Here is a 12,234-nt window from a genome sequence, read left to right as displayed (position 1 = left end):
GGGCAGGGTGGGGCCCACATGTGGAGAGGCCAATGGTCATGGGACTCAGTGCCAGGGGCCCACACAGACAAGGGGCATGGACCCAGTGCTAGAGACCCCTGGGGGCCCAGTACCCTCTCCCAGATTGGTTCATATCCATCTCCATGGAGACATCTGTTGAGATTGGCTCAGGGCCCTGGCCTGGCTCAGGAATAGCAGGGGCTTCACATCGGGGTGCACAGGCCAGGAGTCCATGGGGATCGGAGACCCCTGGTGTGGTGAGGTGGGCACTGTGGGCTAAGGGGTGGGGCCAGGTGGGTGCTATAATCCTAGGGCAGGTATTGGGATCCACCTTGGCTAACTCCAGTGCATTGTGGGAGGGCACAGACCCTGCCCCAGTGCTGGGTTAGCCCTGTGGGGCAGGGTCCATGAGGGAGGCTCCCAGGGCTCTGAGTGCTGGGGAGGGCTCGCTTGGGACTGCACAAGGAGGGGAGCCGGGGGTGATAGGATGCGCTGGCTGCATTGCGGGAATCCCATCACCTAGGGGGCCTAGGGTGGAGTCCTTTGGAGCTGGGCGATGCCCTGGGAACCTTCCTGCCATGGCTGGGCCCTGCCTGGGGAGATGGACGACACTGCCTTTGCTCTTTGGCACCGTGATGCGATGTTGCACCCTCCCCCTCAGCTCTTCCAGCCTTGGGCGTGGCCCCCCCTGTCCGGATTGAGTCTTCCTCATCCTCCATCGCAGAGGGACAGACCTTGGACCTGAACTGCCTCGTTGCGGGCCAGGAACAGCCCAGAGTCAGATGGTACAAGCGGGGGGGCTCCCTGCCAGCCAGTCACCAGGTATGGCAGCAAGCAGGGGGCTGGGCTGAGCTCCAGATTGGTTTTCTCAGGCCCTGCTCCTGGAACGGCTGTGTCTGGAGGCTCCCAGACAGAGGAGCTTCCCTGGGCAGGGAGACAGGCTTCTGGGCTTTGCCAAGAGTGAGGAGAGAGGTGATTGAGTCGCTCCAGCCGAGGGAATGAAAGCAGCAGTGGGATGCTTAGGGAAGGAGCAATGGCAGCAGATGGCAGCTCTTCTTACCACCGTGCCCCACCCCGGGAGCAGGGGGCCTCAGGACTGACTGGGGCTGTGGACTCTGGGAATCAGGGCAGGCTGCTTCTTGTTTGCAGCTGACACAGATATCGGAGTGGTAAATAAAAAGAGGTTAGGTCACTGACAGAGCAGTCGGATCACTTGGTAAACTGGGCGCAAGTAAACAATATGCATTTTAATATGGTTAAATGTAAATGTATCCATCTAGGAACAACGAATGCTGGCCACACTTACAGGATGGGGGACTCTACCCCAGGGAGCAGGGACTTTGAAAAAGATTTGGGGACCATGGTGGATAATCAGCGAACATGAGCTCCCAATATGATGCTGTGGCCAAAAGAGCTAATGCAATCCCGGGATGCATAAACAGGGGAATCTCAAGTAGGAGCAGAGAGGTGATTTTACCTCTGTACTTGGCACTGGTGCGATGCAGCTGGCATCCTGGGTCCAGTTCTGGTGCCCACAATTCAAGAAGGATGTTAATACATTGGAGCGGGTTCAGAAAAGAGCCACAAGAAGGATTAAAGGATTAGAAAACACAATTTATAGTGATAGATTCAAGAAGCTCAATTGATTTTGCTTAACAAAGAGAAGGTTGAGGGGTGACTTGATCCCAGTCTGTAGGTATTTACACGAACAAACATTTAATAACGGGCTCTAGCAGTGAAAGGTCTGACAGGATGGGACTTGAAGCGAGGCCCATTCAGACTGGAAATAAGGGGGACAGCGAGAGCAATTAACCACTGAAACAATTGACCAGGGTCGTGGTGGATTCTCCAGCCGTGGCAATTTGTAAAGCAAGATGGGATGTTTTTCTAGAAGCTCTGCTCTGGGATTTATTGTGGGCAGGTCTCTGGCCTGGGCTATCCAGGGGGACAGGCTAAGTGATCACAATGGCCTTGGAATCTATGAATCTATGTTTGTCCTGGTCTGTCACGGACCCTCTCCCCACCAGGTCTCCGGCTCCCGCCTGCGCATCCCGCAGGTCTCAGCGGCCGACTCGGGCGAGTACGTCTGCCGCGTCAGCACCGGTGCCGTCACCCAGGAGGCAGCTCTTGTTGTCACCATCGAGGACAGCACCGGCCCATCCCACTGTAAGTCTGCCTGACCTGCGCTGACGTGGCCTCTCTGGCCCGTAGTCAGTTCTCTGGGACCAAATCCTGCCAGCCGCTCTACAGGCAGGTGGGCTTCGGCAGCCAGGACTGGACATGCCCTAACTCGGGGCTGGTGCCTGAGGTGGGAGATAAGTGATCTGCTCCCAGGCCGACTCCCGCACAGTCCCCTGCCCACAAGCAGCAGTGTCTGACTCTTGGAGCACTAGGAGCGAGGCTGTCCTGGGTTCGAATCCTGCCTCTGCCATAGATTAGCTGCATGGCCTTGTGCAAGCCTTCCCCTCTGTCTGCTTCAGTTTCCCCATCTGCTGAAGGGGGTGATGATCCTGCCAGCAGGATCAAGGCTGCGGCACAGTTCCCGGGGAAGGGCTGGGAGCCCCTTGCTTGAGTCTTTTCAAAGCTGCCTGCATCAGGCTGTCTGGGGTGAGGGGCTCCTGCTCTGGCCATGGGGGCTGGGGGTGAACTGGCTGCTTTGTCAGGCAGTTTCTATCTCCAATTCCTCCGCTGTGTGAGGGGACCTCCCCTGCAGCTCTAACTTCCATCTCCCCCGGCTCCTCCAGCCTCAGGTGTGGTGCCCCACGTCCGGATCGAGTCTTCCTCGTCCTCCATTGCTGAGGGACAGACCCTGGACCTGAACTGCCTCGTCGCGGGACAGGCGCCATCCACAGTCACGTGGTACAAGAGGGGGGGTGCCCTGCCGGCCAGTCACCAGGTAGGAAGTAGCCCAGCACCCGGGGGCACTTTCTTTCTTTTTCCTGGGGTGTGGGGGGGATCTTCCCAGGATTGATTTGTCCTGGGGGACAGAGGGATCTGCTGCTTCTGTCTCCACAGAGCTGTGGCTGGGGATGGGACTGGCTCACTCCCCAGCAGGGCTCCGTCGATGGCCTAGCAGTCAGCTGGGGTTGGGGAATCCAGGTACAATAGACAGATAGACAGTCGCCAGTGAAGGGGGGAGCAGTCACTGACTGGGCCACCCCATGGTGGAGCCCGGCAGCATGGGGAGCCTGTAGGCTGGGGGCTGCCGTGGCTCTGGTCCCATGGCAGCTGTTGGAAGTGGGATCAGACTTTCCCAGGGATTGGCTGTAGACAGATGCTTCAGCCCTTTCTCTCCGACTCCTGGACTCCTCTCCCGCCAGGTCTCCGGCTCCCACCTGCGGCTGGTCCAGGTCTCTGCAGCCGACTCAGGCGAGTACGTCTGCCGCGTCAGCACCAGCGCCGGCCCCCGTGAGGCCTCCATCACTGTGAGCGTCTCCTCTGGCACCAGCTCCTCCTACCGTAAGTCTGTCTGGCCTCCTGATAGGTGGGCGGTCCTAAGGCCGTGGCTCAGGGGCTCCCCGGGGATAGTCTATCCAGTGACACTCAGACAGCTCATGAGCCGCAAGTGGCTCAAGGTGTCTCCTGCGGCTCTTCGCAGCACATATTAAAACACTGTGATTTCATAAGTAACCAAGCAGGGTGCTGTTACTCTGTTATTGACCGACTGCAGCTGATAAAATAATGCTATTCGGTCAGTCATTTTGCTGCGAGAACGATATCGAGATAATTCCCATCAGACTGTTTCAATCGGAATCTCTCGCGCTACAGGAAGTGAACCAATGGCTTCACGCGACTGGGGCTTTTGGGGTAGTGCTGCTGGCTAATTTGGCTCCCGAACGCCTGAGGTCTGGGTGTCACAGCTCTAACCCCGTTTCCCTTCCCCGCCTGGCAGGTCTGCAGAGCCCCATCATCTCCATCGAGCCACACAGCACTGCCGTGCGCCAGGGCGAGGATGCCACCTTCAAGTGCCGCATCCATGATGGTGCCCGGCCCATCAATATCACTTGGAAGATGGCCCCAAAGCAGCAGCTGCAAGGTAGTTCTCACGCCAGCACCAGCCCACTGCTGCTGATGTCCCCCCCAGTGCCCTGGGTCCAGTACCCACGGCCCCCACCATACAGGACCCGACATCCCCTCTTCATCAGCGTCCCTTCCCCCACACCTTGTTGTCCTCTCCCTGCCCCCACTTCTCTCCAAGATCCCCCCATGAGTGCTAGCCCTGCTCCCCCAGACCCACAGCGCCTAGTCTCCTGTGGGGGCACTCCCATTCCCTGGCCAGGATGCTGGGCAGCCATGGGCATTGTCCCTCTCCACTGCAGCAGCCGTCTGCAGACCCTGTGTCGTGCTCCCTTCCCATGTGGGGCCATGGGGCCTGGACGCCCGTTGGGCTCTGCATATCTGGGGTGTGAGCAAAAACAGCCCACCCTTCCCCTGGGCCAGGGACACATGGGCCCCTGCTCTAGCCATGGGCCCGGCTCCCTGGGCTCGCACTAGAGTGAGAGCAAACAACCTGGGGCACAGAGGGGCTGCAGGGCAGCAGTGTTGGTTTCAGGGAAGCTCAGCTCCTCCAGTCCCAGCATATGCCAGCAAGAGGCGTGATAAGATAGAGTAGGAGCCTGGGTGCTCGGGGGAAGTTCCCAGCTACTCCAGTCCTGGCCTCTCCCAGCAGGGGGCGCTGTCAGTGTTTCAGGCGTTAGGAATCTGGGTTTTCTGCAAGAGCTCCCAGCCCCAGGGGTGAGATCAGCTGTTTGCTCACCTGTGTCTTTCCCCCTGCAGACAATGTGAAGATCAGCCCCAATGGCTCAGTGATCACCATCTACAGGGCTCGCCCCAGCAACCAGGGGGCCTATCGCTGTGTGGCCTCCAACCGCTACGGCGTAGCCAACAGCGTGGTTAACTTAATGGTGCAAGGTGAGAGGCCATGAGTACAGGAGAGGGGGCAGCGCTGGGGACAGGCAGTTGGGATACCTGGCCTGGTCCCTAGCTCACTGACTGGCCCCTGAGAGCCACTAGCTGGCACCCCAGCATTGTCGTTCTATCACACCAGTCCTCCTCAGCTTCCCCCTGTCCCGGGTGGGCGCTGAGGGTCTCGGTGGTGGGGGCCAACCTGAGCTGCTGCTCCAGGACTGGAACCCTGTGTCGGCTGCCGTGCTCTGGCAATGGGGCTGGCGGAGGTGCACTCGGGCTGTTCCTGGTCTCTTGCCCGGGAGCCAGTGGAGCCTGGGGATGTTCCTCAAGCCAGGGAGCCCATGGGCAGGGATGGGGGGGCCTTTGGGGAGGGGTAGGTTTAACCCCCAACAGCCTCCCAGCCTGGATTGCATGTCCCAGTCGGGCCCACCCCCAGACACGCCCCTCAGTGCTCAGGGCTTGAATCCGCTTGTATAGGGCTGGCCTGAAAGCCCACGGACTGGCTGAGCACACTGGGGGCTGGGCTGCTGGCCACCCCACTTTGGCTCCACACTCCTGCCCAGCAGCTCCTTGAAGGCTCTTGAGGCTATCTTGGTGCTGCCCCTGCAGTCTGCCGGGGCCAGCTCCCAGCTGCTCCATGAGGATTTCTAGCAGCTCTGGCTGGCAGGTTGTGCCCTGACTCCACCCCTCCCCTCTGCACCCTTCCAGGCTCTCCTACAGTGTCTGTGATGCCCCAGGGCCCTGTGACAGTGAAGACAGGCAAGTCCATCAGCCTGGATTGCCTTGGCATGGGCGACCCTCGCCCGCTGGTTCGCTGGAGCCGCTTGGGCATGAGGCAGAAAATCGAGCACCAGACCTTGTTGCCCCTGGAGAGCCAAGCAGTGCTACAAGTAAGCTGGGGCTGGGGGGAGGGGGCCCTGCACCATGGCACAGGCAACTTGGCCTTTATCCTGTCCATGTGGACCATGGGGCTATCAGGGTCGCCAGGGGATCTGCCCATGGCTGCACCACAGTCCAGTCCTGCCCGGCCAGGGAGCAGAACTCCCTTCCTCAGCCAACCATAGCAGGAGCTGAGCAAAGAAACCACCCATGCCAGCCTCTGATGGGGCATGGGGCAGTTCAGAGCCCGCTCTGAGGTAGGGGGGCAGGCAACCTGGCCTCCCCATTGTGACTGAGCTGTCTGCCTGGATCGCACTGGGACAGGGACCTGGCCCGTCTTTCCCCGAGGCTGCTGGGCACAGACAGACCCTGGGTTTCTCTCTGGCTCCCACAGCCTGGATCCCCACACAAGTGCCCCTAAATACTGCCCTGGGCCTGGCGGACATGAAAGGGGCTGCTGCCCTCTGCGCTCCGGGCTCCCTGTCTTGCTGTCTGCAGGGCACAGCGCTGGACCCCCAGCCAGCTCGCTGGGCAGAGCCGCAACAGACAAGGCTGCACCCCCTACAACAGGACCTAGTGCCGCCTAACATCACTCCTGTCATTCAGCCTTGGGGGGACTGGAAGGGGGATGTGGCTTCATCACACCTCACAGGCCTCCCAATGCTGTGTCTCTGCCCCCAGATCTTGGCAGCCAAGTCTGAAGACGCTGGCACCTACATCTGCGTGGCCCAGAACTCCATCGGCTCCGCACAGGTCCAAGTGGAGGTGAGCGTGGAAGCTGCCCACGGAAAGCCCGGCGCCCCTGAGATCACAGTGAAGCCGACACTGACAGTGGTAGCTGGAGAAACAGCGACCCTCCAGTGCTCTGCTACAGGTACGTGTGTGCCAGGCAGGGCCACTGGCTTCCCTGGCGCTGTCCACTTGTAGGGCAGAGCTGGGGAGCAGCCTGCAGCCAGAGCTCCGAGAAGGGATGGGAGTTTGGGAGCGGCTCCCTGGGGAGGCTCCCACTTGACTTGGGGCAGAGATCCATGCCTCCTGTTCTGCCAGCCCCTGTTTGGCCTTCCCATTCCTCCTCCCTGGTATGAGTCTCAGACCTGGCAGCTAAATGGGGCCAGGCCTACTCCGTCTGGAGGTAGGAGACCACAAAGGGCAGCCAGAGGGCAGGGTTGGGGGGCACTTATCTCCTTGAGGCAATGCTCCGTGGGCAGCGCCCTGCTGTTGGCACCTCCACACCCATCACACGTCCCAGGGCACTTGGGAGCCACCACAAAACCCATGTGAGCCCAGAGCCAGTGAACACCTGCTGGAACCATTGCTGGCTGAGATGGGTGGGCTTCCGGGGGAAAGCCAGACCCTGGCATCCAGCAGACAGGTGAGAGCGCTGAATTCTCCTTGCATTGTGGAAGGTGGGTTATGCCACTGAATGAGAAGGATGAAATAGTCAGGTCCACTCAGGCTGTTCAATCAAGTTCCCTGAACTACACATCTGACAGGGTGGGTAAGGAAAGGCAAAGCTGCCCAAGTCAGATCCCGGGCCTGTCTGCATGCACAGGGCCAATTTCTTTACAGTCTGCAGGGTTTTTATGTTACCTATTTATCTCACAGGACAATTTGTGATTAGTCCACTGCCCATGGAACGTTCAATCGTTTAGACTGTTACATTTCCATCCTCCTTTACGTTCCCCTCTACAAAGAATCACAACACCTTTGACCTACTTAAAAGAACTTATCTGGGGTTTAACCAAGAGTCTTAACCAGTTCATTCCATTTGTTCTGTGCGTCTGAGTGCATTTTAAACGTCACGCTTTCCACAAGATGATTTATGTCTCCACTGATACATTTCTTTGCTATTAAATTAACAGTATTTTTTCTGTAACAATTTTTTTTTACTTTATCCCTTTTTATGGTTTTATTACTACAGTATAACTTGTGATTTTAGTAGAAGCCGGCTGCAGCTTACAGAAGGATTACGTACATTCACTTCATGAGCAGTTACTTTATCTGCTAGTAATTTTGTTATATTTAGTCTTGGAAGGAGTAGATTTTTATCCGTAAATGTCAGTTTCACCATATACACACATATGGAGGCATAGACGTACACACAAACACAGACATAGAGACACAAACACACACACAAATATTTCCATCAATAATAATTGAAATTCACAGCTAGGCAAAGTGAGAAAAATGCTGCTTAAGAACTAGAGTTTGGTTTCAGGCTCTGCACTTTGTCTGACACACGATGTTGACAATTTGTGTTTTAACAGTTATAAAGCATTAACTCTTTGAGTATCAGCATTGACTGTCATTAAATAGCAAGAAAAGGAGGACTTGTGGCACCTTAGAGACTAACCAATTTATTTGAGCATAAGCTTTCGTGAGCTACAGCTCACTTCATCGGATGCATCCGATGAAGTGAGCTGTAGCTCACGAAAACTCATGCTCAAATAAATTGGTTAGTCTCTAAGGTGCCACAAGTCCTCTTTTTCTTTTTGCGAATACAGACTAACACGGCTGCTACTGTGAAACCTGTCATTAAATAGTTATTCTTCTTCGAGATGAGTTGCTCATATGCATTCCACGGTAGGTGTGCGTGCTCACCACGTGCACCGGTGCTGGAAGTTTTTCCCAGCAGTACCTGTAGGGGAGCACCCCAGCGAGCCCATGGTGCGGTATAAGGGGGCTGCGCGCTCCCCCCACCCTCAGTGCCTTCTTGCCGCCAGTGAAGGTGCTTCGGAACTGCTCTGCTCCAGCTCTCTGCTGTAGCTTCTCGGTTTGGACTGTTGTTTAGTTCATAGATAGTTAGTACCTGTAGTAAAAAAAAAAAAGAACAGGAAGTCATATAGATAGAGTAGACAAGTGCTCCGGGGTTGGGGCATGCCCTGCGTCCCGGGCTTTAAGTCGTTCGACACTTGTAAACGGCCTATGCCCATAAGTGATCTGCACACTAGCTGTTTACGCTGTCTTGGGGAAACCCACCTCAGCGACCGCTGCAAGATTTGCAGATCATTTAAGCCTCAGACCAAGAAGGAGCAGGACATTCGGCTCCGAGCCATATTGATGGAGTCAGCTCTGACCCCAACACTGCTACGCCGCTCCGAGTTGGCACCGAGCACCACAGCATTCGTGTGTGGCGACCCAGCGGTGCCCTCCACCAGCCGGCACCGCTCCCCGTCCCCGGGACATGCTAAGAAGATGAAGAAGCGATCTCGATCAAGGCACCAGGGCAAGACTGTATTTTAAAGAATCCTTATTGAGGTTACAGGGACAAGCCATCCCGATGTGTAAAAAGAATAGTAAATATGGCAGGCGACCAGCTTGGCTTAACAGTGAAATCCTTGCTGATCTTAAACACAAAAAAGAAGCTTACAAGAAGTGGAAGTTTGGACAAATGACCAGGGAGGGGTACAAAAATATTGCTCGGGCATGCAGGAGTGAAATCAGGAAGGCCAAATCACACCTGGAGTTGCAGCTAGCGAGAGATGTTAAGAGTAACAAGAAGGGTTTCTTCAGGTATGTTAGCAACGAGAAGAAAGTCAAGGAATGTGTGGGCCCCAGACTGAATGAGGGAGGCAACCTAGTGACAGAGGATGTGGAAAAAGCTAATGTACTCAATGTTTTTTTTGCCTCTGTCTTCACGAACAAGGTCAGCTCCCAGACTGCTGCGCTGGGCAGCACAGCATGGGGAGGAGGTGACCAGCCCTCTGTGGAGAAAGAAGTGGTTCGGGACTCTGTAAGACAAGAACTATGGCCTCTGCGGTGTCCATGAGGAGGACGTTGTGGCTCCTCTTGTCTGGGTTGTCCAGCGAGGGACAGAGCTCCCTGCAGGACCTCCCCTTCGATGACAAGGCCCTGTTCTCGGAGCAAACAGACATGAAATTACACGGCCTCAAGGACTCTTGCACGACCTTGAAGACTCTTGGTCTATATGTCCCGGTCCCAGCCAGGACTAAGTTCAAGCCTCAGCAGGCACCCAGACAGGCCACCCACTCAAGATACAAGCCTCCCTATAAAAAAATCTAGGGACTATGAGAAACGCCCACAGCAGCAGTCTCGGCCTGCGCCCCAGCTTGGTCCCTCTACAGGCAAGCACCAATTTTGTTGGGATGCTCGGGGACGACTTACCAGTCTGCACCAGGGATCCACCCGACCTAACTTTCTCCAACAGTCTGTCTTTTTTCCTCCCGGAGTGGTTGCGACTGACCTCGGACCATTGGGTCCTCAACACCATCTCCAGGGGCTATACCCTCTAGTTTCTCTCTACCCCACCTACCCACCCGCCCTCCCCATCCCTCTTCAGGGACCCCTCTCAGGAAAGCATACTCAAGCAGGAGGTGAGGCGGCTCCTTCACCTTGGAGCAGTGGAGGTGGTGTCTGCAAAGTTCAGATACAGAGGGTTCTACTCTCGCCATTTCCTTATCCCGAAGGCCAAAGAGGGCCTCAGGCCCATCTTGGACCTGCGAGGCCTAAACCAGTACCTGGTAAAACTCAAGTTCCTCATGGTTTCCCTGGCCTCCATCATTCCCTCCCTGGATCCCGGAGACTGGTTCGCTGCCCTCGATCTCCAAGACACATACTTTCACGTTCACATATTCGAGGGCCACAGGCGTTTCCTCCGCTTCACAGTAGGACAGGAACACTACCAGTTCACCGTCCTCCCATTTGGCCTCTCCATGGCACCCAGAGTCTTCACAAAGTGTATGTCTGTGGTGGCGGCCTACCTCAGGCGTCAGGGGGGGTCCAGAAATCTCCCCTACCTCGACGACTGGCTGGTCAAAGGCAGCTCCAGATCACAGGTACAGGAACACGAAACACTCCTCCTGTCCACATGCACCACACTGGGGCTGCTGGTAGACAACACCAAATCCACGTTAGTATGGGTACAACATATAGAGTTAATTGGCACGATTCTCGATGCGACATTGGCCAGAGCTTTCCTCCCGCCAGACAGGTTCGAAACTTTGAGGGAGCTCATCCAGGTGATCACGAGGTTTCCCGTGACAGTGGCCAGGGCGTGCCTCCAACTCCTGGGTCACATGTCAGCATGCACATACATGGTACGTCATGCCAGACTCAGGACGCGGCCCCTTCAGCTCTAGCTAGCCTCAACGTTCTCCCAGTCCAGAGACAGGCTGGACAAGGTCCTCACCGTGCCTGAGCACGTTCTAGCCTCCCTCTGTTGGTGGTCCACCCCGGAGAACATGCTCCAAGGGGTCCCGTTCAGGAGCTGCCCCCCAACTATAGAATTGGTGTCCAGTGCATTGGACTTGGGGTGGGGATCCCACGTGGGAAACCTCCAGACCCAAGGCCTGTGGTCTGCACAGGATCTAGCCATGCACATAAACGTCAAAGAACTCAGGGCGGTCAACACCACCTCGATGTTCTACATCAACTGGCAAGGCGGAGCTCGATCCTCAGCCCTCTGCCAGGAAGCCCTCCGGCTGCGGGACTTCTGTATAGCCCATAATATCAGGCTGGAAGCCCACCACTTACCAGGCATCCGGAACTCTCTGGCGGATCGCCTGAGCCGGGACTTCTCCTCCCAACATGAATGCTCACTGCACCCGGAGGTGGCGCACATGATCTTCCAAAAGTGGGGTATTCCCCAGGTGGACCTGTTTGCGACCAGGCAGAACCGCCGCTGCCCCTGGTTCTGCTCCAGGAGGGGCCTGGGCAAGGGCGCAATTTCCGATGCCTTCCTTCTGTCATGGTCGGGTCAGCTGCTATATGCTTTTCCACTGATAGGCAAGGTCCTAGAAAAAGTCAAGACGGACAGGGCTCGCGTCCTCATGATCGCCCCAGCATGGCCCAGGCAGCACTGGTGTGGGACTCTTATGAGCCTGTCCATTACCCCCCTGTGGCTGCTGCCAACCTGCCCAGACCTTCTCTCTCAGGACCAAGGTCGCCTCCTCCACCCCAACCTTTCAGCCCTCCACCTCACAGTGTGGTTGCTCAATGGCTAGGCCACGAGGAGAGGACCTGCTCGGAGAGGAGAGGACCTGACAGGCCTACCTGGCAAAATGGTCTTGGTTCTCTCAGTGGGCCACGGATCGCGGCGTCTCACCAGTGACTGCCCCTCTCCAGGTTGTACTGGATTACCTCCTTCATCTAAGAGCCCAAGGCCTAGCGCCCTCGTCCGTCAAAGTGCATCTGGCAGCCATATCGGCCTTCCACCCGCCTGTCCAGGGCCACACAGTATTTTCTCATGCCATGACTGGTCGATTCCTTAAGGGCTTGGAGCGCCTCTTTGCTTACGTTAGGCCCCCAGTCCCTCAGTGGGACCTGAACTTGGTTCTGGCCAGGCTGACAGGGCCTCCATTTGACCTGCTTGCTACATACTCCTGGTCCCACATGGACCATGGAATGTAGCCTTTCTTGTGGCGATCACGTCTGCTAGGCGAGTCTCGGAGCTCCGGGCCCTGACCTCCGAACCCCCGTACACGGTGT

At 56.6% G+C, this 12,234-nt stretch overlaps 1 protein-coding gene across 3 annotated transcripts in view; it reads left to right on the top strand.

The window, feature by feature from the left end:
* Positions 1-12,234, top strand: part of HSPG2 (heparan sulfate proteoglycan 2) — a 203,334-nt gene that overhangs the window by 165,028 nt on the left and 26,072 nt on the right. For all 3 annotated transcript variants that reach the window (XM_075121175.1, XM_075121177.1, XM_075121176.1), the window contains 8 exons: positions 662-822; positions 2,028-2,166; positions 2,745-2,896; positions 3,321-3,459; positions 3,893-4,036; positions 4,777-4,911; positions 5,617-5,798; positions 6,469-6,661. In XM_075121175.1, the coding sequence (XP_074977276.1) occupies positions 662-822; positions 2,028-2,166; positions 2,745-2,896; positions 3,321-3,459; positions 3,893-4,036; positions 4,777-4,911; positions 5,617-5,798; positions 6,469-6,661 (1,245 nt within the window). The remainder of the gene's footprint in view (positions 1-661; positions 823-2,027; positions 2,167-2,744; positions 2,897-3,320; positions 3,460-3,892; positions 4,037-4,776; positions 4,912-5,616; positions 5,799-6,468; positions 6,662-12,234) is intronic.

Source organism: Caretta caretta, chromosome 18 (genome assembly GCF_965140235.1).
Source record: "Caretta caretta isolate rCarCar2 chromosome 18, rCarCar1.hap1, whole genome shotgun sequence".
In the NCBI taxonomy this organism is placed as follows: Eukaryota; Metazoa; Chordata; order Testudines; family Cheloniidae; genus Caretta; species Caretta caretta.
Note: the sequence above shows the minus strand (reverse complement) of the source record. Positions and strands in the feature narration are given on the sequence as shown.